The 25,276-nt window shown below is 49.5% G+C and overlaps 2 protein-coding genes across 2 annotated transcripts in view; both read left to right on the plus strand.

The window, feature by feature from the left end:
* CAPN5 (calpain 5) overlaps positions 1-8,562 on the plus strand; it is a 57,765-nt gene extending 49,203 nt beyond the window's left edge. The window contains exons 9-13 of the mRNA XM_037377030.1: positions 418-540; positions 1,062-1,258; positions 1,627-1,745; positions 4,793-4,929; positions 5,251-8,562. Of these exons, the coding sequence (XP_037232927.1) occupies positions 418-540; positions 1,062-1,258; positions 1,627-1,745; positions 4,793-4,929; positions 5,251-5,433 (759 nt within the window). The 3' untranslated portion in view covers positions 5,434-8,562. The remainder of the gene's footprint in view (positions 1-417; positions 541-1,061; positions 1,259-1,626; positions 1,746-4,792; positions 4,930-5,250) is intronic.
* Positions 8,563-11,556: 2,994 nt separating this feature from the next.
* MYO7A (myosin VIIA) overlaps positions 11,557-25,276 on the plus strand; it is a 108,119-nt gene continuing 94,399 nt past the window's right edge. Inside the window, exon 1 of the mRNA XM_037376432.1 lies at positions 11,557-11,655. The gene's annotated coding sequence lies outside the window, so the exon portion shown is untranslated. The remainder of the gene's footprint in view (positions 11,656-25,276) is intronic.

Consider the following 25,276-nt stretch of genomic DNA (forward strand, 5'->3'; position numbering starts at 1 on the left):
GATGTGGGAGAGTTGTTTCCTGCTTCCAGCTTTGTATTAGCCTTCATCTTAGGTCTCTGTAAACGTCAGTTCCTCCTTCCGTACCTTGTAGGAGGACCGGTGGCAGACTGCAAAGGGGTGAAAGTCTCTGGTATGAGACTGCATCTAGACACCTTGGATTCTGCCAAGCAATTCAAAGACTGGATTTCCCAGTCTTTTTCTAAGATGAGCCAAAAAGTCTCTGGCTTGGCAAGATGATGCCAGTTCCCAGGAGAAGTGGGTATGGGTTCTCAGTGCTGCTACTGATGCCAGGCTGTCCCTGCAGAGAGGCGGGTGAGGAGAAGCTGAGGTTAACTCTACTGTGTGCCCACCCGACCCGTGCCTCCATGGTCCTGTATTAGTACAAGTCCTCCCTTACCTTTCTCCCTTTCCTTCTAGTACATGTTTGATGTGAAGAAGGCAGAAGACGAAGTGCTGATCTCCATCCAGCAGAAGCCAAAAAGAACCAGTCGCAAAGAGGGCAAAGGAGAGAACTTGGCCATAGGCTTTGATATCCATAAGGTAGACCGTGGTTCCTGCATGTTGCCCTGAACACCCCCATAAATTTCTTAGTGGTGGAGCGACAAGTCAGTACTGCATGACTATTTGTATTGTTCAGTTAAGCATTATCTGTGTGCCTCTGGGGTGCCTTCAGCACAGTGTGCCCCCCTCTAAATATGACAAGAGATTTCAGAGATGAACAGTGACAGCATGGACAAGTTCTCCTTGCTAAAAGCAATGATTCGTCTGTCATTAGCCTGTCTTCAAATGTTAAAATTTGTTAGACTTTGTTAGGCTGATCCTTATGTGTTGCTTTTTGGGGGGAATGCAAGAGATAATGAGTCCCTGAGCCAGCAGTTGGGAGAGCCATGTCTGCACTTGTTTTCCAACCACCCCAGCTGGAACCATTTTGCTGGTTCTCTTCATTCTCGTTCTCCCAGCACTGTGGGTTCAGTCCTTGCAGTCTGGACCCCCGGGGCGGATACCAATACATTGTCAGTCAGCGCCATCCTGCTGACCGTCCTGCTGTGGTCTCTGCCAAGGTGGAGCTGAACAGGAACTACCGGATGCACACCCTGCAGCAGAAGGTGGCCAGCTCCATCTACATCAACTCCCGCAGCGTCTTCCTGAGGACAGACCTGAAGGAGGGACGCTATGTCATCATCCCCACCACTTTTGACCCCGGTCATGTAGGCGAGTTCCTTCTCAGGATTTTCACAGATGTGCCTTCAGATTGCCGGTAAGGAGCAAGAGCAGAGATGGGGAGGAGCTGGCTATTTGGAGACAGCCCTGTGCTTCTGACATGCGATTTTCCTGATGGGAATTGGCCGTGGCCTTGCCTGGAGCTGGTGTTTGGCTTCCCTTCAAGCGTGGCCAAGAAACAGGGCACCTTCACAGGTCTCACCACAAACATGCAGGGAAGCTCCCACTCTGCTTCTAAGCATGACATGGGGGAACATCCCAAACCCAGGCTGAGGAGATCAGAGCGGGGAGCAGAGTCTGACAGTGGACACTGCGTGGTTCTGCCATCCTGCTAGAGCAAACTCCATGGCTTGCCCACGGGGTAAGGCTGGGCACCTCTCAAAGTCCACATGTTTTTCCTTCCAGAGAGCTGACACTGGATGAGCCACCACACACCTGCTGGAGTGGGATGTGTGGTTACCCGCAAGTGGTATCCCAGATCCACGTCCTTGCTGCAGCTGGGCTCAAGAATCAGGACTCCCAAGGTACTGGTCTTTCTCTGCCTCTCGTCTAGTGCTGGAGGAGCTGGGAAGTGGTTGTCTCAGTGGGAAAAGGGGGAGGTGGTTTCTTGAGGTGGGACATTGCTGGGATTTATGATGTCCTCAGATATTATTTTCAATGTACATTTCAGTATACAGTGTCAGACACCAGAGGAGGAGAAATTCCATGGAGAATCAAACTCACTTCTTGCTCTGGGCATGATCTGGGAGCTGTTATATTTAGGCTGTTGTGCAAGATCCTTGGGAGATCCTCCTAAAACTTCTCTAAAGCCTGTAGCAGTGGTCCTATAGCAATCCAGGCTTTCCTCCGGAGTATGAGCAGCTGTAAAAGTCAGGAACTGTATTTAAAGGCTTTTTAATAGGAAGGACAGAGAAGCGATGGAACAGGCTGATGTGTTGGGGTAGTGTTCATCACCGGAGGCTGGATAAATAAATATCTATCAGTAGAGGGTATGGCAAATATAGCTCATTTTGGGATGGTGGGGATCAAGACCCTCTCCCTCTTTATTTCCTGTAAGTTCTGCTCCATGCTTGGCTCCTAGGAGCCCTCTGAGATGACTTGAGCCACCACCAGCACACAGCGTACTGTGTTTCTGCCTTCTTGGCCCTCTACAGGTTTATTTTCATGGTTCTACCATGCTATCATGCAATTTTGACATCCAGCACTTCTCTTGCATGAAAGACAGCAGCAGCACCATGCCTCACCATGTCCTACAGCCATGCAGAAGTTCATGGCAAGAGCCCCATCTTCAGTCCTCCTGGGGCATCTGGACCAAGAAACCCAGGACTAGTGATGACTTGCAACGGGAGATCGTTGAAGTATAGATGAAAGGTCTAGAGGTTGCAGTTAGAGAAGCAAATGCCTTTCCACCATGAGAGCAGACCAGGTCCTAGCTTTTCTCCCCAGTTTCTTAAGTCAAGGACATGTTTTGAATGGGGCAAGGTTCAGCCAGCCACTTTCAAGCCAAATTTAAAGTATAAAATTGAAAACTTAATTTTTTTTTTAAATCTAAATTAAAAACTTAATTAATTACTTTTTTCACCCAAGCATTATCGTCAGGGCTGCGTATCACTAGAGCCCTGGAAGTAACGAGCAGGATCCTGCCTTAGGGCAAGGACTAGCCTGATTTGATTATTTATCACATGCCACAAGGGGAGTCCTTCTATCCTGTCTGATGTCTGGGGAGGGAATTTTACCCGAGGTAGGTTGTTTCTTCTTGGGTTACTAGCAGTAATTCAGCGTATGGGGAATGCAGGGGGAATCTGTAGCCAAAGGTCTCTGAACTCTTCACAGCAACAAGGAGATTTATCTTTCCTTCAGACAAGGGTACATGTGGTTTCTGGAGCCATGAAACATTTTTTCAGCAAGAGGCCCTTGGGAATGGCTTTTTTCCAGTTGTTCAGTTCCCACCACCAACAGCCTGCATGTTTGGTGCTTCCTAGTGTAATGGCATCTCTCGCATCTCTCAGCCTTTCACACTACTTTGGAAATAATGATTTACAGATAGGAATTTGGCTCCAGCTTATGGAATATGAGGATTTAACGGGACATCCCAAAAGACGAGGCTAGTTTGGAAAAACAGCTGTGAAATCCAGCAGCTGTGTCTCACCAGCGGAGCCAGGTCCTTGCAAACAGAAAGCTAGCGAGGAGGTGGTCTGGCAGTCAAAGATGTGGTTCTTAAATCCCTGGCCCTCAGAAGAGAATGGTTTGTTCCTCCTAATTTCCACATTTTTCTTGGACAAGAAAACTCATCCACCTGGTCTGTGTTTCCATCACACTCACTAAAGCTCATGGTAAGAAAATGCATTCTGGCAGTTACATTTCCATAGCAATTGCTCATTCTTTACTGAAATTCCCAAAACGAGCACTTATTTTGTAAGGGGAAAATGTTCACTAATTAGGGACTCCTTCCCTCTCCTGGAAGCTCAGGTACAATCCAGCTGTGGGCTAGTAGTCTGTGAACTTGAACTTTACTCTCATCGTTGTGGCTTGCTTGTTCCCCATGACTGCCTTGTTCCAGCTGGGATATTGCAATAACTTTCCCACTTTCTCCTCCACTTCCCACTCATTTCCCGTGATTGCCCCTTGATGCCCAGTCTTTTTCTTCCCCGTGTCTCTCACTGCCATCGATGATCCTTTTTGACATTTTGACCTTCTTCCTGAATTCTTGCCCAAACAAATATTCTAAGAACCATCTTCACCTCTTCAAAAGCCTTTCAAATACATTTCCATCCTAAGGCTCCCCATCCATCAGTTGCTCACCAACCTCCTCAGTGCCCAAATGGTCTAGTTTTTTGATCTCATAAATTAGCACATCTTAACACTTCATTTTGGCTCAGCATTGTGCCATCTCTCATCACCTTGACCACCCAGCATTTTTCTTAGCCCAACATTAGTCGTTACACTGACAGCCCCTGCAGCATTGGAGTCTCACTAAATCCAGGAGGAAGATGTGCCAATGATTTGTGCATAGGGGTGAAAAGCAGAGTCCCTGCTGAGGTAGCTAGTTACCACCTTGAAGTAAAACCAAGGTTAGTCTGGCTTGGGAGTGTATGAGCTGCAGTGGAAGCAAGTGGAGTTTTGCAGCTGAAGGCCCTTGCCTTCTTGCGTGAAATGACCTCTGTGACCTCTTTCTCTTCCCCATGGCTTTATTTCTGCCTGCCTTCAGCAGGGCAAGCCCTGAAAGGAGAGTTGAGCAGAGCGGTGTCTTCCATAAAATATTTATCCCAAAGGTCAGAGGATTTGGAGTGATAAAGGAGTGTTTAGGTAGGTTATGGAGTCAAGGAAGAGGTGGCCGTTTCATAGCAGTCCATTACCACCTGCTGCCCAGGTACAATGTCACCTAACAGGAGTTGGCCTGAGCCCAACAACTGAGCTTCATGAACATCATCTGGGTTGTGATGAACTCTTTGGCAGATATCCATCTCCTCTGGTGGGGTATGGAGGAAAAGTGCTGCATGCCATCCTGGAAAAGGGCTCTGAGGAATTACAGGAGCTACAACAAAGCAAAAAGTCCCGTTTCTTTCCCCAGGAGCTGACCCTTATGTGATCATCAAGTGCGAAGGGCAAAAAGTTCGTTCTCCGGTGAAGAAGAACACAGTGTCTCCAGAATTTGATGTGAAAGGGCTCTTCTACCGCAAGAAGCCAGGACAACCCATCATTGTTCAGGTAACCAGCAGGCGAGCAGCAAGCCGAGGGACGGAGACTCTGTCTCGCTTGGCCACCCCACCTGCCCTCTCCTCACACTGTCCACAGTGGATCTGCTCCCCAGGGCTGAGCTTCATCAGTTCATGCAGCTCAGCCCCTCACCACCACGGCTGAGCGGTGACATCTGGTAAACGCACATCCTTTGCCCCTCACACATGTCTCTGAGCCCCACATCTCAACAACCTCCATGGCTCCAGCTCAGAGCAGGTCCCTCCCCTCTGGTGTATGAAGGTTGGCTGCATCGCTCAAGGCGCTGCCCTCGTGTCTGTTTTGTTTCCCCAGATCTGGAACCACAACTTAATAAGTGACGAGTTTTTGGGCCAAGTGGCGCTCACGGGGGACCCCAGCGATCGGCAGTCAGTGCACACACTGCACCTCCAGGACAGGGGGAACAGAAGATCGAATGATCTCTCTGGGACCATTGCTGTGATGCTGCTCAGCAGCAACATCCTCACCAACGTCTAAGTACTCAAGAACTCTTCTTCTGGTGCCACAGATGTGTATATAAACATGCACACATACATACAAACACACATACACACACATAGCCTACCTACCATCTGCAAAGCCTATATGAACTATGCATGCATTCCATTCTTAGGAGCCAGTCTTGTGTTTTCAATGTTAAAAAGTGGTGCCTTTTTGGGGAACCGCAACAATCCTTCTGCTGGCATCCTCTGCAGCCCCCATCACCGCTGTGTGCCCTGGGGGATCGCTGCAAGCACGCTGTGTGTCCTGACAGCCAGAGCACAACGCCCTGCTGCTGTTTGTTTACACAGGCTGGCACACACGTGCCACCATGCACACATGTGGCCACCGCGGTCCTACCAGCTGCTTTCATGCATCTTTGATGTGTCTGCTTGGTTTAAGAGTAGTGTGTGTGGAGTCATCTCCTGTGAAACTGCTGTTTAATCGCTTATCTGTGGAGGCACCTCAGCAAAGGAGAAGTGGAAAACAAGATCAGGCCCTTTTGAATGTGGTGCTGGGCATGGGTTTGCATATTGCAGTTGGAAACAAAATGCACCAAGGCAGTCCCAAATCCCAAATCCACAGGGGCAACAAGACTAAAGGTTCCATCGTTTTAGGGACAAGCTGTTTCCTCCTGGGTCTTGTTCAACCCCATGAATACAAAGATGCCAACAACTATGGTGGGACAACTGTTCTTTGGGGTCAAGTTTTTGAACCGGTCTGGACTCAGCTCCTGCATGTGCCTCGAACTGCCGTGGTGCCTGCTCTCTCCATGGCTTCATGCTGTCCCCATCCCAAGAGCTCACCCCAGTAGCCGGGGTGGGTTGTCTACTGGGGCCATTCAGTGTTTAGATAAGAGGAGACCATATCCTCTGAAAGCCAAAGCATCAGGTCCAAGGGATAGGGAGCTTTTCTCAGTGGGCTCCATCTTTACTGCTGCATACAGTGCATCATATCTCAGTGCCTCGCATTCCCAAATTCTCTATGAAAATAGTGGGATTTTAGCTTGTGCTGGAGGAGCACTGCTCCCAGCGCAGCCTGAAAATGCTGGGAATCTTTGATCCATGCCAGTGTTCATCTCTCACCTTTAATTTCCAGTCTCCTGGCCTGGAGGATGAGTTGCACAGTGCTAGAGCCAGTGTCACAAGCACAACCCAAGCACATCCTCGGGGACATGTTTAGGGCCATGGTCTGCTTCTGTTCGTCATGAAGACTGGATGTATCTTCCTTGTTCCACTGGGTGGCAGAATCTGGCTTCTTCTAAACCATCCCAGCTAAGCCAAACAACAAACCCTCCTCTGGCCTTTCAGCAGCTGATCAGGGCAGGTTTCAAAGCATTTTTTTTCTCCTGTTGTTTAGGTTCAGGGTTTTTTTTTTAATTAATGTGCCTTTAAAAATGGTGCAAGTTAAGGGTTTTCTCTGTCAGGTTTTCTAACAAGAAAATATTTTGCCGCCACCTGTATGCAAGTAGAAATGGATACATATGATGATGTAATCTTTTAGTCATGGTAGATTTTGACCTGAGCAGAGTCCGACAAATGAACAGGAAAGCCTTTTGTTGCCATAACAAGTAGAGTTTCTGCTTGTCCTACTAAATGCCTGTGTTTGTGCTGCAAGTCTGTATCTTTTTTTTAAAAAGTCCCTAAAGTTCTGCCAAACCTGTAACGTCGTAAGACGTTCCCCAGAACCACATTACCAGACAGCTCAACTCTTGGTGCATCCAGAAATTTACAGTACAACTAACTTAATCGATTTTTGCAGGCTGTTTTTCCCCTTTCCTCAGCTTCAGAGTTTGCCTCCTGGTTATGAATTGGGTTTTTGACCAAATTGCTTATTTTCTTAGGTCTTCTTTTCCAGGACTTAGAGGCAAGCAGTGGCCCACAGGATGCTCTTTCCAGGTCTCAGTTATTCCTGGCTTGCACTGAGTGCCCTCCGATTCCTGGTGCCATCACTGCATGTTGCAGAAGTGCTTCAAATACTCCTGGTTTGGTAAAGTGACATTTTGACCCCAAGGTAAAGACAATTCCTTGAATCTGGGCAGACTGATTCAGAGGTATTTTGACTTTATACTGGGTTTGTTCATGGGACTCATCACTGAAAAGAAACGAAAGCAGCATTGTGGGGTTAGAAGGCGTGATTTAGGTCTTAAGTGAAGATCTCACAGGCTCATGTTCAGCATGGTATGTGAGAGGGACCATGGTGCCCAAAGTTACCTCACCTGGCAGGGAAAAGAGCTGTTTAGCTAAGGGAGAGCATCACAGGAACATCACAGGAGCTTTGCACCATCATCAGCAGATGGGGGTAGCCAGCCTGCCTGCATTTGCCTTGTTTTCTCAGCAGATCGGGCTACTGATAGCTTCAGCTCAAGCGCCCTGGCACGTGCCCAACCGCACTGTGATCCCCAAGGAATGGCGTTGGAGCTTGCTGAGGAGTAGCGGTGCCCTGGTACCCATGGACAGCATCCTTCCTGTCTACAGAGAATCAAGCCATAAAGAGAGGAAAGGCAGCTTTTAAACAGCTTCTTCAATAATAATAAAAAAAAAATCATCACACTATATCAGGACCAAAATGGCTTAACATCAGTAATATCTATCCTTTTTTTTTACCCCAAACTTTTGAAAATCTAAAGCAGAAGCCTTCTTCCCCTTACATTTCCAATGGAATAACAAAAATTACCTTTGTTGCTTGCTTTTTTTTTTCTTTTTTTTTTTTTTTTTGTCTTGGTTGTAGAGCAGATGAGGGAGGGTAGTTATTAAAATGCCATTCCTAATGTGGATGCCTTTTCTCCTTGAATGAAGTAAACAGAAATATTCAGGACTTTTTGTCTGAGAGGAGGACAGGTCTGATAAGCACTTTCCAGAGCCTCCCAGGTAGTGTAGGACATGTCTCTGATTTATTTTCCACTTCTTTTGTTGATCATTTCAATGGTTGTGAGTAGCCTGCCGTTACACTCTGTGAAATCCATTTCTTTTTGACATGTCCGTGTTAAAACAGGCTACAACTTGTCTTCATCTCCAAAGGCACTGATGTGTCATGCTGCACAAGCTCAGAGAGTGGTCCAAACAGAAAGCCAACGTTGTACAGCTGTAAAACTCCTATAAATAAATTGTGTATATTTTATTCGGACCTGTTTTGCTGTGTTCTTCCAGAATGCTTTTGATGGGCACAAGGTGGCTCTGCAGAGCCTTTTTCATTTGCTTGATTCACTAAACTCCATTCAAATTCTTTTCTCTGCGGACTTTGAGACTGAGGCAAGGCAATCTGCATGAAGGTTTCACACAAGGTTGCACTCATGTTCACTGGGAAAAGCCACGGAGAGGAGGGGTAACCTCCTCTGACTATAAAACCTTTGCATCCTATGCCTCAGAGTCACCACAATGCAGGGAACTTGGTTTTTTTGAGCCTCACCTGACTTGGAAAAAACTCTGCAGACTGCTAAAAAGGAAAAAAAAAAGGGGGGGGGGGGGGGATTTTGGGCAAAGCAGCAGGAGGATGTGATTTTAGGATGTCTTTCCCTTGGAGAACAAACCTGCACGTTGCACACTGGGAGCATTTGAAAAGTGAACAGCCTGTCCCTGCCCGTGGCAGCCTCCAGTCTTGCTGCGGTAACACATGGTGCCGAAGTGCTGGCACTGGGATCTTGCTTCCATTTCAGCTTCCAGCCCCCAGCTCCACCATTTAGCCTGTGCTCAGGTCTTTGCAGCATGGAGGAGCTGTGCCCTTCTGCAGCTCACCCTCCAGAGCCTGGAGCAGGCAACTGGAAAAAGCCTTTTTATTGTGGGATGAGGACACCCATCCAGAAAGCCCTGCTCCTGGGATCGTCCCCTGGGACAAAATATATCACCAAATGCTAGGCAGAGAAAGGAGCATCCTACGCTATCACTGAAAGAGCTTGCAAGGGGCATTTTTCAGGGGAAGGCCTCCCAGACATCTCAGCCTCACAAACATCCTAATGCTCTCCTGGAGGATGTCCTGAGCAGTAGGCATGGCTGAGCACCTACGGGGCTGTGACACGTTGCTAGATATAGCACAAGAGCGAGCTCTGGTGTAGACCAGGTAGCTTTATTGAGTCTTGCTTTGTGCACTTTCAAAAAAAGGGCTATGGAAGCCTGGATAAGCCACAAATCATCCTGTAGGTGTGTGTAGAAGTCATGCATCCCCACCATCACCCACATCTTGGTTTTGCTGGTGCTGGGGCAGTGGACTTGAAAGTGGGGGTTGCTTTGCAGCCCTGCCTGTCCCAGTGCTGGTGGTGCACACCGATGTGGACTGGCAACATGGGCAGGGATGTTGGAATTAGTGTGGGATCCCAACACACCACTGTGTAGATGTGGGGAGCATGTGCATGTTCGGAGACGGGCAGCAGGTAGTAGAGTGGTGCACAGCCCCAGGCAGGATTCAGCCCAGGCTTCCCAAGGGTACTGCAGCAGCTCTGCATCCCTCCAGCGCTGCCATCTGCCAAGAATTTCTGCTCACTAATGTTAAACTAAAACAACACTTCAGAGTCTTCTTTTGACCTGCAAGAGCACCTTCATGGAGGAACAGACATCCTACCATAGTTGCAAGATGACACTGGAATATTTCTTCTTAGTGTTGGGTTCCCTACATCTTGCAGCTTCCCACCCCAACTCCTCTATACGTTCCCCCCAGCTGCCATGTGGATATGAGCCTTCTGCTGCTTAAAAGGTCCAGGGATTACTAGGAAGAAGGGCTACAGAGGTAGCAGGGCTTTCAGCAAGGGGATGGGTTCATTGCCTGACCCTCAGAGCTGCTCAGGTGCTTCCATATCCTTGGCCAATGTCCCAGGTATTAAACCAGGGGTTAGCCCATGACCCACAGCCATGAGATGCTGCACTGAGCAGTCGCCCAAAGGCTCCTCGTGCTCTTCAAATCCCACCTCCAAACCCAGTGGTGCAGGCAGAGGAGCATGTCTCGCCCTGTGTCCCTGGCAGTCTCCCTTGCTGCCTTCCCACACGCCCATGGGAGACGCTGGGCACAAGAAGGGGCTGCCCGAGGCTGGACCACTTCCAGGCACATCAGCTGTGGTCCAGAGTGAAGCAAATCCCAGGCACAGCCAATATCTGCCCTCATACCCACACAAACCACATCGGCACAGTGAGTAGGGCTTAAGTGAAACCAGGCACGGCCCCAGGTGGCCATGGTTTGTCTCTCTTGTGCTTAAAGTCAACTGATTCTATTCACAGCTGGCTCCTCTGAGAGGACTGGGCAGCGGCAGGGAGTTCCTTGGGGTTGGGCAAGGGACAGGGTGGCTGTGCTGTGACTTCTCCCATCTTTTGAGCGGAGTTCCTAGTGTGGTTTTGGAGGAAAGAAACTTCCTCTTATTGCTCCTTACTTCTGCAGTATCACCAAAAAAAAAAAAATATTCAGGTGTCCTAGTCCCCAGGAGGGGTTCAGGCCCCCTCGTTCTAAAGCAGAGCTTAGAAACACCTTGTGTGATAATGCTGCAAATAAAAAAGCGTGTTTTGCACCATTTACTGGCTAAAATGCCGTGTTTCATACCTAAGTGAGAAACCCCCGTGATGGGACACAGCTCAATTAAAAGCCACCCCCACCTTCCTCAGCAGGAAGGAGGAAAGACACTAGTTCAGATTTGGGCAGGGAGTCACCAGGTCAGAGTTAAGCTTCTAGGCAAAACCTCAGCTCTGAGTTTCCTGCTCCTCAAGCATTTTTCTGTCCCAGTTTTCCCGTTTACAAGCTCAGGCTGCTGTGTTCAAACCAGAATGCCTGTCAGCTGCTGGCCCCCTCCCACGGGGCCTCAGGACGGTGCCCAGTGCAGCCCTGAGCAGGCTTTGCGTGGGGCAGGGGGATCCTTCCAGCCATCCCTTTGCCCAAAAGGCTATCAGGGCTCTGCACAGCGAGGACTTGAAAAACGCAGCGTAACTCACAGCAGGGCTCTTCATGGGTACCACGTTCTGGGGCAGACCCGGGGGATACAGGAGGATGCACCCACCCTTGGGGTGTGGGGACGCTTGGGGAGCGCGGCTCTTGCGGTGTCGCCGGGCTGGGAGTGTCACACGCACATTCACACTCACCCCCCCACACACACACACACCGGGGGCCGGCTGTATCCCGGCTCCTCCCCCGCTAAGAGGCTCAGGCAGGGCAGGCGCTGCCCTCGCTCGGTGCCGGAGGCAGCGCGGCTCCGCGCCGGGCACCAGCGCCCCTTCCCCGGCCCCCGGCCGGCCATGCCCCGCTAAGGTAAGGCGGAGGGGGTGGCAGGCGGCACCCGGGAGGGACCGGGCTGAGGGCTGGGGATGCTCCGGGTGGGGTGCGATGGGTGCAATGGGGGTGCGGTGGGCTGGGATGCAGCGGGGGTAGCCCCGGTGGGGCTGCGCGGCAGCGAGCCGTCTCTGGCACCCGCATCAGACCTGGGGAAGGGGCTGGGCTGGCTGCGGGGGGCGACACGACAGCAGACCTGCCAGAAATGCCCGGCAGCCCCGAGCCAGCTGGGCTCCTGCAGCACGGATTAGTGTCTGGCTAATTTCTAGCTGCTGCTTAATTTAGCTTGGGTCACCTAGCAGTGAGCGGGGGCGGGGGGCATTCCCCTCCAGCGCTGCGCCGTGCAGCCCCCCACCCCTTCGCTCCACAGCCCTTTCACATCCAGGGATACGTTTGCAGGTGCTTAGGGACGGGGTTGTGCCTGCTGCACGGACCCACTGGCGTTGCTGGCACAACACCCCAGGTGTCCCCCCCGGTCCCATCGGTCCCGGGACCACTCCCTGCTCTGACCCAGCTCCTAACGCACCACCCAGGCGGTGAAAGCACGACCTGCCCTCAGGCAGAGAGCAGCAGGGCTTTCCCCAGGTTCCAGCACAGCACACCTTGTGTCCAGGCTGTTTTGGTGGCATGTTCCCTGGGTCACAACGGTGCTCGTAAGCAGTGCTCAGGACCTTCCCAAGCTGTTGACATTATTAGGACAATCCCTGAGCATGGGATAGGCAATTCCCATAAAGCAGTTTGCATTTTGCTGCCTGGTTTGGGAGGGCAATGTTATGTGGATGGGCTGTGCTGGACCAGCTGAGCACCAGCCATAACAAAGAACAGCCCCCCGGCTTTCCTAGGGTAGTTACAATCACGTTATCCTAAGGAGGGTGGACCAGGCATCTCTTGGTGCCTCTGGGAGGACTGGGCTATATAGTGGAGGACCTGTCTTGTAGGCAACATAGAGGGAGAGTTTGAAAGGCCAGTGAGTCTAAAATTGCCTGGTTGTCCCTGACTGCTAAATCCCCCCTGCAGAAGGAGCTGGCAGGAGCTGGAGGCGGTCTTCACACAGCTCTAGTTGTTACATTGGTGTGAGAGTGCTTCTCTCCATAGTCTGAACAAAAGGATGCCCAAGAAAACCAAGCTTATGGGGTTATCCTGTGCTTTACATCAAGATGTCAACTACATGGCTTGTGTTGTAAGCTGACCCCTCTCTCTTCCTTCTCCACTATATGATGGGTCCTATCTTTCTTCCCATGAGGTGAGGGACCGCAAGGTCCCAACAGAGGTGGTGTGAAGGCATGAGATGGTTTTGCAGCTTTGGACTGAGCTTTGCCAAAACTTCAGTCAAAACCTGGATCCCTGTGAAAGCCTGTGCGACCCTGTGCAAGTGTCTTCCCTACCCTGTGTCTAAACTGCCCCAGGGACAGCTGAAGAGGGACAGACAAGGGCAAAAAACAGGATGGCATTTCCCTCCTCTTGGTTGATGGACAAAATTGTTTTTTCACCTGTGGCTTTGTGATCTCTGAGCTCTGCCAATTTCCAAATACATGTCTCTAAATCATGTGTAGTGTTTAAGTCGTGGTGATGGGCAGGCGACAAATTGTCTTACTGTCTTTCTCTTCTACCTGACCTCGTTGAAAGCTTTGTGCTTCTGAAAAAACAGTGTAGGGCCAAAGCCTTTTCTTGGGCTTTTTGGAGTGAGACTGGAGTAACTTCATGAAGTTACAGTATCTCCCCACTGACACCAACGTTTATGAGATCTGAATCCAGGCCAGGGATGAACCTCTTTTCTAAGGCAATATTATTTCTAACTCATTTCCCCTCCTCAGAGCAGTTGATTCATCTCACTCACTATTAAGTTTCCACAGACCGGGGCTGCTGTACAGTGTTTCTGTCTTACGCTTGCTAACTTGTGACTTCGCAATCCATGGGTTGCCATGGAAAGGATTTTGCTGTGATTAATGAAGGCATTGTCAGCTCATAGTTTTTTTTCAAAGCCTTTCCTGGAGCTGCAGAGAACAGCTTCCAAGCCCAGCAGAAAGGGGCAGACAGGACAGGCGGCTTCAGGCACTCTCGGTCCTGGGCACATTTTTGGTTCCCCACACTGACACCATGCTGTCGGGTAGTAGTTGCTGCCTGCACTCACTGCCAGATCAGGTCTGCTGGTCCCTTTTGAGGGAGAGGAGAGATAGGGACTTCTGTTGTTCTCTTGGGACAGAGCCAGAGTTTTCTTGCTCCCGAAGCAGAGTAGGACAAGTGTCGCTGTACCAAGGGGCTGGCAGGATGTGGAGTCGGCGTGTAAGGGAGCTTTGCACCGTGAAATGCTCCTCTGCTAGGCAACGTGCAAGGAGAACCTGATATGGGATGAGATGGTGTGCTTGTGACTGTCTGGTCCCCCAGCCAAACTGCTAGGTAGAGCCAGCAAGCTTCTCAGAACAGGACTGCCCCAGCAGTGCCCATGCTTAGGCTGTCCACCCATCCCCAGGTAGCCCCCCCAAACCCCACTGTACCCAGAGCTGTTCACAAAAACTTAGAACAGTTCTAAGAAGCTCTTCCAGTCTGGATACTGGGAGAGAGCAGATACAAGCAACAGGGCAAGAGGGAACAGCCTCAGGTTGCTCCAGGGGAGGTTTAGATTGGATATTAGGAAAAAATTCTTCATTGAAAGGGTGGTCAAGCACTGGAACAGGCTGCCCAGGGAGGTGATGGAATCACCACCCCTGGAAGTGTTCAAAAAACATGTAGATGTGGTGCATGGTGATATTGTTTAGTGGTGGATTTGGCCTGGGTTAACAGCTGGACTTGATGATTTTAAAGGTCATTTCCAACCTAAATGATTTGATGATTCCCGCTTCACAAGGAGAGAACAATGTGTGGAAATCCAATGAAAAAAGTCATCTGAAGTAGGTTGAGTGCCAAATAAATACAGAAAAGTTCAAAATCTAAAGCAAAAAGTCTCTGGGGACCCCTTCATTTGTTGGCACCATTGGCTGAGTCCTCCCCAGATCTGCCCAGCCTGAGCAGCTTGGTACCAACTCCCACCTCAGCCCAGCTGGGATCCAAAAACTGAGTTCTTGATCCCACTGGCAGTTTTAGAGCAATGGCAGAAAAGCATCGAGCTCTTCTTGGACCTCAGTCCTAGCAAGTTCCTTTCACAGCATGTTGGTTCAGCTGCTGCCATCCCCTTTCATGCATTTAACCTGGTGTAATAACCCAGTGTTTACCCGGGGCGCAGGCGACCTGAATACATTTTCTACATGCATGAAAGGAGTTAAAACTTACACTATAGGTTGATTATAGACTTAGGAGCTGCCTTGCGTGGAGGTTTCCACTGCCTGTTGTTGCTGCATAAGCAGCCTGGCCTCCAACTTTAAGATGTGTGGAGGAAGGAGGGCTCACAGAAGGGCATGTCTAAGGTTATTCCGAGTGTTGGGAGAACTGAGGCTCTGTGGAGCTTGGTCTTATCCTCTCTTCCCCATCTGACACCAGGCTGTATGGTGGGAGCTGTGCTGGGAAGGGGCTTCACCCCAGGAGGCAAAGCCACCCACTGCAACAGTTCCTGACTTTGGAAATGGTAAGATAAATCTGGGATCACAGCAGAGACGGAGAGAGGATGGGCCCAACGTGAAGGTTGGCAGAGGGGGACAAATAGAAAATGGCAGGTATCCACAGTGTCTGAATGAAGGCAGCTGTTGATGGCACTGTGTAGATGTGAAGACTTTTAGGAATATTATGGTTTAGTCTCATAGTGCTTGCAAGTTGCAGCTGTGAAATACCTTCCACCTGAGATGGCTTTGCAAATGCTGGGCAAGACTCACCTGCCCAATACGCTGAGGCATAGGGAAAAGGTGCTCTGAGCCCTGCCTGGGCTGTGCTAGACTTGGGACCAGGGTCCATCTCTTGGGACCAAGTCCTTGTGTGCTCCCCAGGACATCTGTCATTGTCCAGAGAGCACATTTCATTCCTCTGCTGATTTATTTCGAGTAATCCAAAACAAAAAAAAAAGATTAAACAGATGTCAAAAGGGGAATGAGGATTGAAACAGCATTGTACCTTTGTGAGTCCCTGGTGTAACTGCAACTGGAACAGTGTGCACTGTCCTCGTCCCTCCATCCCCAAAATGATGTAGGTCAACTGGGGAGAATTCAGAGAAAGGAAGGATGGCCAGAGGTCTGGAACAGCTTCCACACAAGGAAGGACTGTTTAGACAAAGGCTCCAAGCTGAAAAGAGATAGGATGAAGGTATGTTCTAGATCCTAGAAGACCATGCTTGCAGGTCTAGGAAAAAGGAGGATTTTCCTTTGCAATATAAAAATTAGAGAGAATCAAATAAAGCTTATAGAGACCAGGCTGAAATCAAAAAGGAGTTCACATAACCTGACATCTGTGGTACTCCTTACTGCAGGACCCTGGGGATCCTTAAAGTATTAATGGGTTAAAAAATGACTAGGACAAATTTGTTGATGAAAAGCCTCTCAAAAGCTTTAAAATACATACGTTAAAGAAGAAAGCTACGATTCTTTGGCTCTAGAAGCTCTTGAGCTGCAAATTATAGTGTCTGGGGGAGTACTATGGAGTAGTGCCACTAAATCTTCACCCTGCTTTTATACTGCTCCCTGGGCATCCTCTGCTGTTCGCTGTCAGCAAACTAGAATAGATGGGGAGCCCACAAGCTGGACCTAGCATGGGCTGTTTTATGCAGAGCTCATGCTTCTATTCACCAAGAGTTGTTCATGCCCTGAGATTCTCCTTGAAACAATTCTTCTGAGATATTTGCCTTGCTGCACTTCTTAGTTGTCATGAAGAAGATAAGGTGTCAGCCTCATCACTTCATTAGCAGTGCCATGTATCATGTGGGTCGAGGAACAAAAAGCCTCTCCTCTTCCTTTTTCATTGAAAATACTTTCATGCCAGCAAGTACAGAGAGGAACTTAATGGAATTTCTTGCAGGCTCTGTGTCAGATCTCTTGTAGACCATTAGGGAATTGCCACAAAGATGGTGATCAGCTAGATCGCTGCTAGACAGAAAGGAATTTGCAGGAGGTTCCCTGTGAATCCCAGAGCTGAGCCATGCTGTTGTGGGGCTGAGGTTTGCTTTGTAAGTCAGCAGGATGGTTTTCCATATACCCAGCGTGTGTTGGTGTGGGGGGTTTTGTATCCATGCCAATGGGAGAGGCTGGGAGAAGAACATGCTTTGCCTCTTGGTGGCACTGAGTTCCCAGCCTGGGCAAAGGTCCCACTGAGCTCATGTGGGCCCAAGGAGCTTCACAGAAACAGTGAAGCTGAAAGGGAAGGGGGGAGCACCCACAAAGCATAACAACTCCCATCATCAGAGACAGGGCTCCCTTGCCCAGCTGAGGCTGTCGGGAGGACGCGCAAACCTCCTGCAGTAGGACAGAGGGGTGGCAGGTGTATGTTGTAGTGAGATGGAAGGAGCCCCGTAGGCCTAACTAGAGTGTGTCAAACTTCTGCCTCCTGCGTCTGAGCCTTTGGGGGGTTTCCAGCACCAGTGGTGTTTGCTATTACATTGTACAAGCCCAGCTATTTCTATCCCGCTTCCTCTCATCCCTCAGCTTGGCTGGATCAGTGCCATCAAGGCCAGCAGATTTACCCTGGGCTGAGATGAACTCCAGAAACCACCACCGCTCCCCCGCCCCCTTCCCCAGGGTTTGTCTCTCCTACAGCCTGCAGAATGTTTCAATCTGCAGAAATAAAGGTGGTGGTTATTTCATCTGTAACCTCCGTGCCAGAGCATTCCTCAAGCCCATTGAGGAGCTGCACGCAGAGGGCTGTTGAAGTCAGCAAGATGATCCCCCTTTGCTCTTCAGCTCCTCTGCTCAGCTTCTTGGCTGCCTTTAATCCCAGGGGAACAGCAGAGCCAGGATAACCCAAACTTCTGTGTTCTGTCCTTGGAAGTAAAGCCCAGGAAAAGGTCTGGCATAGCTGGCTTTATGTGGAGCATTTTTATATGCTGGAGAGCTGCACGGGCCCAGAACAGTCTTTGGCACAGACATGAGAAAGCATCGTATTGCTGGAATTACTGGAAGTCCCTGTGAGCTGTTAACAGTGTTAGCGATATACCTCCCAAACATGCCCCCCTGCCAGGCTGGTGGGGCTACAGCATCCTTGACCAAAAAAAAAAAGGCTGGATAAAACTCTCCACTAGTCCTTTAGGTTTTCCTTTCATTTCTGCAGGATTTCAGAGCTACCAACCATCCTAGAACACTTGGGATGCCAAGATACAGCCCACCCAAGGATCAGGATCCCTAGCAAGGACTATTAGATGTTTTACATAATTCAGTAAAGTGGTACATGGAGACATATAAACAATTAATGAGCAGGTCAGCCCAATCTGCTGTCAGGCCAGGGAGGTCTCTCAGAGCAGGTATACTGCAGGGACATCATCCCTCCCATGTAAGAACTCTCTCCTGTCCAGCACAATGCAGGGGAAACATTGTCTGGTGATGCCACCAGTGCTTGTGGTTAAAGGAGCAGGTCCTTGTTCCACAGGGAGGGGAGTTTTTGAGAGTGCAGCTGTGTTAACTCCAGAAAGGCACTGAGATGTTACTCTCTTCACTGCTAAATGTCATGCCTGCACCCAAAGCATCAGGGGGGAGACAAGAGAGCACCCGGTGATCTTGGCCAAATGGCTTGGAGAGCCATGTCAGCTTGGGATGCCAGCACGGGGCAAATCGGGACTGCTGTTCATTCAGGTTACTCGTACCAGTACAGATTAGGGTGGCGGGTAACAGAGGATGAAAGGTGTTTGGGCAACCTTATTGCTGTTAGAAAGAACCCTCTGGATCTCCCCCAATGCCCTGTTATAACTGGGTTTTGTGCAGAGCACACTCCTGTTTGGAGCTGCAAACTAGGTCCTGTCCTCCCAGTACTGAGCTCAGCAGTCAGGGAAGGTATTAAGTGAAAATGGCTGGAACAGAAGTCAAGCTTCTCAGGTGCAGCCGTGTTGTTGAACTCAGCCCAGGGAGTGAAACTTGTCTCCAGCAAACACCGATTCCTTATGTGTAGCTGAGAGAGAATCACAAATAGCAACAGCCACCCCTTTTCTGGGAGGGGTATCCCAAGACACGGCAAAGGAGGGTGGGGATGGAGCAGCTTGTTAAAACTGGCATAAGTTAAGTACCTGATTAGAGCCAACTTGCTCGTCTAGTCTGATTTCCATAGGAAACGAGGCTGTGTGGTCACACTGCCTGTCTCTTTAGATGTGTCACCTAATCATGGTAGTTTGCTGACCAAGTTCCCTTGAAATTTGACAGAGCTGCAGCAAGGGAAATGAAGTTCCTAGACACTTCATGAAAATACATAGGCGAACGTGGGAGAAATCTAGTGCCCGGCAGCATGCTGCCAGCTCCTGTTGGACACTGGCCAGCCCAGGTGGGGTGTGAAAGCTGTTCTGGATGCTCCATCTGCAGAAAAGGCTTCTTGGGGGGACTACACCCTATTGACCATCAATAAATAATTGGAGTTTTGTGGTTGTAAAGAAGGCTTTTGTTAGCTTTGCTGCTCACAGGGAATTCTGTCATTATTTTTGGCCCTGCTCTTCACCAGGTGGGAACTTGGCATGGAGTAAAGTCACTTTACCTCCTGGAGCCCCCAGTTCTTTCGCCCATCCAGGCTGTTTGGGGCTGCAGTGACTTTTACTTTATGTCTGTGCAACACCTGCCAAATCATAGAATCATAGAATGATTTGGGTTGGAAGGGACTTTAAGGATCACCTCGTTCCACCCCCCCCTGCCCCGGGCAGGGCCCCCTCCCCCCAGCCCAGGCTGCTCCCAGCCCCGTCCAGCCTGGCCTTGCGCCCTGCCAGGGATGGGGCACCCACAGCTGCTCTGGGCAGCCTGGGCCAGCGCCTCGCCGCCCTCACGGGGAAGGGTTTCTTCCCAATATCTCATCTAAATTCACCCTTTCATATGTCCTTTATTCTAACTCTGCTTTGGCAAAGACCTATAAGCATGACTTCAGCTCAGCCAGATGATGCCCTTGACAGCACAGAGCATCCCATGCGCTGAAGAACACTCAGTGACTCAATATGCTATCAAAACGTGAAGAGCAGCAACCAGCCCCTGTGACTCAGCTTCCCCAGCTGAAAAATTAATAACATTTCGCATGTGCAGCCAATGAGTCAGGGAGTGCCTGTCCCCCTCTCACCAGACTGTTACAGGGCCGATGTCCCCCGGCACTGCCTCCAGCTGCCCTCAGGGATGCAATGGTGACTGCACCAAAGGCACCCGGCAAGGGCAGAGCAGAACTCTCTCCTTAATTTGTACAGTCCCTCTTCAAGCCAAACATCCTCTGGAGTTATCAGCAGTCTTAGCAGGATAAAACAGGGCTGGTATCTTCTGATTTGAACCCACTTAATCCTACTAGTCCCTGCATTTGGAAGCTGACCCCAGCCTCTCTGAAGGGCCGTCCTGAATTTTTCCAGGACCACGAGAGATAAGAGGATAGTGTCAGGGCAGGCCGAGGGAGGATTTCACTGAAAATCCCAGCAAAGGGGTTTCTGCTGAGAAAAAAACCCCACAGGATTTTAACAGCTTGCAGAAGCCCTGCTCCAGCCAGCACTAATAGCACTGGAAGGAAAGAGACCGCACAGCCCAGGCCAGACCATTAGGGACCAGCAAGAGTAGAGGGTAAAACAGCTGCTTATTAGAACAATTTAAGGACAGTAAAGAGCAGGGGAGCTGCCTTTATTAAAGGCATGTTGATCTGGAGTCATAGGCGCAGCCTTGGGTGTCTGCAAGAGGCACATTGCACCTTCCTGGTTCTCCTGCCTGACCTTGGGGAAAGCCATGTCCTCCGTGCCTCAGTTTCCCTCTGTGTGAAATGAGGGTAGCATCATCTCCTCCTCCATAAGTAGGCTGGGGTTCGTGTGTGTTGTGGTTTAACCCCGACTGGCTATGAAGTGCCATGCAGCCGCTCGCTCACTCCCCCGCTACAGCAGCGTGGGAAGGAGAATTGGGAAGAAAGTGAAACTCATGGGTTGAGATAAGAATAAATTAATACTTGAAATAAATTAAAATAACAACAACAGCAACAATTGTAACAAAAAGAGAGAGAGGGACAGAGGAATAACACACACACACACACACACACACCCCATCAAAAAAAAAAAACAAAAACAAAACCAAAAAAACAACAGCCCAAGTGATGCACAATACAGTTGCTCACCAGCCACTGACTGGTGCCCAGCCAGTCTCCAGCAGCAATCGGCACCTCCCAGCCAGCTCTCCCCAGTTTACATACTGAACATGACAATATATAGTATGGAATATCCCTTTAACTAGTCTGGGTCAGCCGTCCTGGCTCTGCTCCCTCCCAGCTTGTTGTGTACCTGCTCACTAGCAGAGCATGGAAAACTTGAAAAATCCTTGATTTAGAGTAAGCACTACTTAGCCACAACTAAAGCATCAGTGTGTTATCAACTTTATTTTCATACTAAATCCAAAACACAGCATTGTACCAGCTGCTAGGAAGAAAATTAACTCTATCCTAGCTGAAACCAGGACAGTGAGGGAATAACAGCATAGTAGCTTGCTGGACTGAGTACTAAAACAGTGGCTGCAGTAAAGACACTCTTTAATGAACCTTTCTGTAGCAAGCAGCAGTGGGTTAGTAATTAAGTTATTGGACTGCCATTAGTCTGGTGTTCAGATCTTATCTCTGCCATACGTTGTCTGGGTAGTGGCAGATCATCTAGAGACTGTTAAAAGGGAGCACCTCAAGGGTGTTTAGAAAGAGCCCAAGTACCTAAATCACTCTGGAACCACTTCAGGAACAAGCTCCAGTGTGCCACAGGACAAATCACCTGATACCCCAAAAATGTCCTTTTGAGACCCTGGACCCAGACTGCAGTGGGTGCAGCGCTCCTTCTCCTGCCCTCTGGCTTGGAGCAAGGCCTATGGTCTTGTAGGTTGATAAGATAGAAAGCTTGGAGGGCCAAAGAGATGATCCAGTCCAATCTCCTTCATAACATGGCCCAGTTTTTCCTAACTGGAGCCAGTAAAGTAGGATTGGCCAGAGTATATACCTAGGGAATATATCTATCTTTCTATAGGAAGTGTATATATAGACATGTACAAACCTTCCTTTGGATCTTCATGGAGTTGTTCTCAGGTGGTAGGTGCAGTCTTTGCAGCTGCCTGAGCAACAAAACCAAAGGATTAAACCTGTGTCTGAGCTAAGGGCTAATGGATGTTGTTCAACTGCAGGGCCGGCAGAGCCCAGATGGCTGGGAAGGTTGTTGCCTCCTGATCCTGGCCCAAAAGAGAATGCACTGCACAGGAATCTCCTCCCAAATCCATGCACACATTATCAAACACACCAGCCTGGAGTTGACCACCGTCTGTGTGTATACCTTGCTCTGTCAGTGACAGGGGTTGAGCAGCCCATGAAGGACCACATCTGTGGTGGCTCCACCAACACTTGTTGGTGCTGGTCTGCTCAGCCTAGGCTAGTTGGGGTTCCCTGAGCATGGGTGGGCAGGATCTGAGCTCTGTTCTTGGCACAGTGCTGGGTGGACATCCCAGTGAGCTCAGGACCAGCAAGGGGACTTCCAGGACAGCCCAGCACAGTGAAGACAACCCTAGTCCAAGGAGTCTTGAGAGCACATACATGTGCTAAATCACCCTCAATTTCAAATATAGGCTTTATTTTAATTTTTTATTATTGTGTGCCAGGCCCCATGTGCAGGCCCTAGCAACACCAGCAGTTCATCTATGGATAAAGAAGAGATGAAAACAGACTGCAAACACCACGTGGTAAACCTGCAAGTGCAGCATTTTGCCTAGATCAGCTCAGCCTGCTCGGTCTGGATTATGCTGAAATTACACCTGGCCTTCTTGCAAAAGGATACTTTATTTGATTAATTACTGTGGCTGTTGAAAAATACTCAATTGCCGGTAGAGGCTGATGCACAAAAGGAAATTGGCCTCCTGAGGAGGCTGTGCCGAGTGCTCCACGGCGAGCTGGGATCGGATGCCGCCGTGGTCCATTGTTCTGCTCTGGCTACGTGAAAGCACAGGGAGGGAGAAAAGGTCAGGGCTTTTGTTAACTCCTCTACCTGCCGGGCTTTTCGGGGGGATTGAATGCAAGGCAAATCTATTGAACTTCCTCCTGGACACCTGAAAAATTGATGCCCATTTCCTGACTACTCTCAGATGAACAGAGGCTGCGTATTAGTTCTTTGACTTTCCAGAGGTAGGAGTTCTCCATGGGTTCTTGCTTTAATGTAACCTGTTTGGCTGGGGCTCATTCAGTTGAGGTGTTTCTCTCTGTGGCACTGCTACCAGGACCCTTCAAATAGAGGTTTGAGGGCCAAACCAGTCCCACAGAGTCAGCTAAGTGGTCTTGACACATTCCCAGCTGCTCAGGGAGCATAGGGATAGAGAAAGGAGGGGGCATACAGATGACAGCAGTCACCTCAGGCCTCCTCTGCAATTTATGGACAGAAATAATGCTGACGTTTCCAACAGATGGAGTGAACCAGGCCTTGGAGGCACCTGTTTGTCCCCACAGTCATGGAGGTGATCCTGGCTGACGTGATGAAATACAGTGTCTGCATACAGACAGCTCAGTCCCACTTTGGGCGTCAGGTGGGGCTTGGAGCACACAAAAAAAGATCGAGAGCCACAGTCACCTAAATGACAGCATAGTCACAGGAGAGGGCACAATGTGTGCTGATGTGGCATAGAAAGCCACAGCAAAGAGGTATGCTAATGGACTCCCGTCCTAGAATTTTCACGCTTCTGCCTTACTCCGTGGTCCCCAGACTCGTGTGAATAAACACCAGTGACAGATATTAGCTCCCAGCTCCCTTCTGATCCGTGCACGTGGCCAGGAGGAGCCAAGGAAATGCTCAGGCATTGCACCGTTCCTAGGTAGTAAGTGCATTGCACAAGGGGTTCTTGGCTTTGTGGAAGCTTTGACTTTGGTCTGGAGCTCTGTTTAAAATCACACCCTGACGTCTGCAGTGTTTTGGGGTTAGTTTTATTTTCTTTAATAGTAAGACGTCCTGTGAATACCTGGTGTCAACTCAGTGTTGCGCTCTTGCACCCTCAGTGTAGCCAACTACACGTGCAGTGTCAGCCTCACTGGGAAATTGTCGATCTTTTCCTAATGTGAAATATGAAAGAGTTTGGGTGACTCTGTGCGGGGATTGGTACTGACATGCAAAGGACCAAACAAGCTCTGAAATCCTCTAGCTGCAGTTGAGTCTTCGTGGTCCTTTCACCGACCGACCGGTGTGATGCTTTGCAAAGGCAAACATGGTGGCACAGCCTGGAGCTGTCATCGCGGGCTGTGATTAATGCCTGCAGCTCCTGGCGGAGGAAGGCACAGAGGATCATATTCCTTTCACTGCTGTCTTTTAAAACCCTTCACACCCAGTCTCTGACCAGGTCACCACCTTGGAATTTTGTGGTGCCCTGACTCTCAGCTTGTGGAAAATGGCACGGTTGCATTGAAGTCAGTTGTATCTCAATTATTTCATATCACTGGGGGTCTGGCCAGAGGTTTTTTTCAGCTGGGTCAAAAGAAACAGCAGTGTTTACATTTTCAGCTGATCTGTAGTCAGCCTGACCAACGAGGAAAGTTCAGGACATGCTTTAAGTGCTCAGTTTTCAGGGAGAAGACAGATTTTTCAGAAGACTTCAGTGCTACCTGAGGTCTGTTGAAAATCAGGCCCTGATTTTGTGTGCTGAAGCCTTTGGCTGGAAACTATCTACTGCACAAGCCCTGACTCCTCTCTGTCACTCACACTGAGTAGATTACGTGCTATTTATTGGTGGTTTCAGTTACGAGCATCATTTCCCTAGGTTTCAGTTGCACTTGCAGAATGACAGACTGCAGTGGGCATTAGCACTGCACTGTCTTCCTTGAGCTACTCGCATGAAAAAAACTCTAATGTACAGAAATGCAAAGTATCTGTGTATCTAATGCATTAAGCCTACTCCCACCCTGGGCTCTTTCACTACAATAAGAAATCTTGGTGCCTGCAATCTTTTCTCGCTGTAGTTATTTGGCTAATTGATCAGCAGGCTGGCTGTGTTGCTCTGTGCAGGAAAAGTTGTTTTTATTTTGAGTAGCTGGAATTTTCTGGGTTGGAGATCCCAGATGTGCAGGATGACTGGACCATCCCTTTTTGCGGAAAAACAAAACAAAACAAAACCAAAAAACAACTAACAAAAAAAAAGTCCCAAACCAAAACACCCCCCCCCCCCCCCCCCACAAAACCAGCAAACTACCAGGTCTTCCCTGGGAACAGCATCCGCCCACCAGAAGGAGAAGCCCGACAGGAGCACCCTCAAATCTCATTACTGCCTAATCCTGTGGATCTCATCATTGTAAGGCTGAATGCTGCAGGAATAGCTAGAGAAAAATCTGCATGTTCCCTAAAACAGCCCTTGCAGGCTGTCGTTTAGTTGCACAGTGTTGCATCCATGACTGGGCTTCATCCATGACATGAGGAGCTACTCTGAGGATCCAGGGCTTCACGATAGATCTCTACTTCCCACTATCACCTACGCCTTCACGTGTCAGCTTGCAGCTCCATTTGAATCTCTCTTCTCCTCTCAGTTCTCCAGGCAGCTGGACCTGCAGC

This window comes from Falco rusticolus, chromosome 2 (assembly GCF_015220075.1).
Source record: "Falco rusticolus isolate bFalRus1 chromosome 2, bFalRus1.pri, whole genome shotgun sequence".
In the NCBI taxonomy this organism is placed as follows: Eukaryota; Metazoa; Chordata; class Aves; order Falconiformes; family Falconidae; genus Falco; species Falco rusticolus.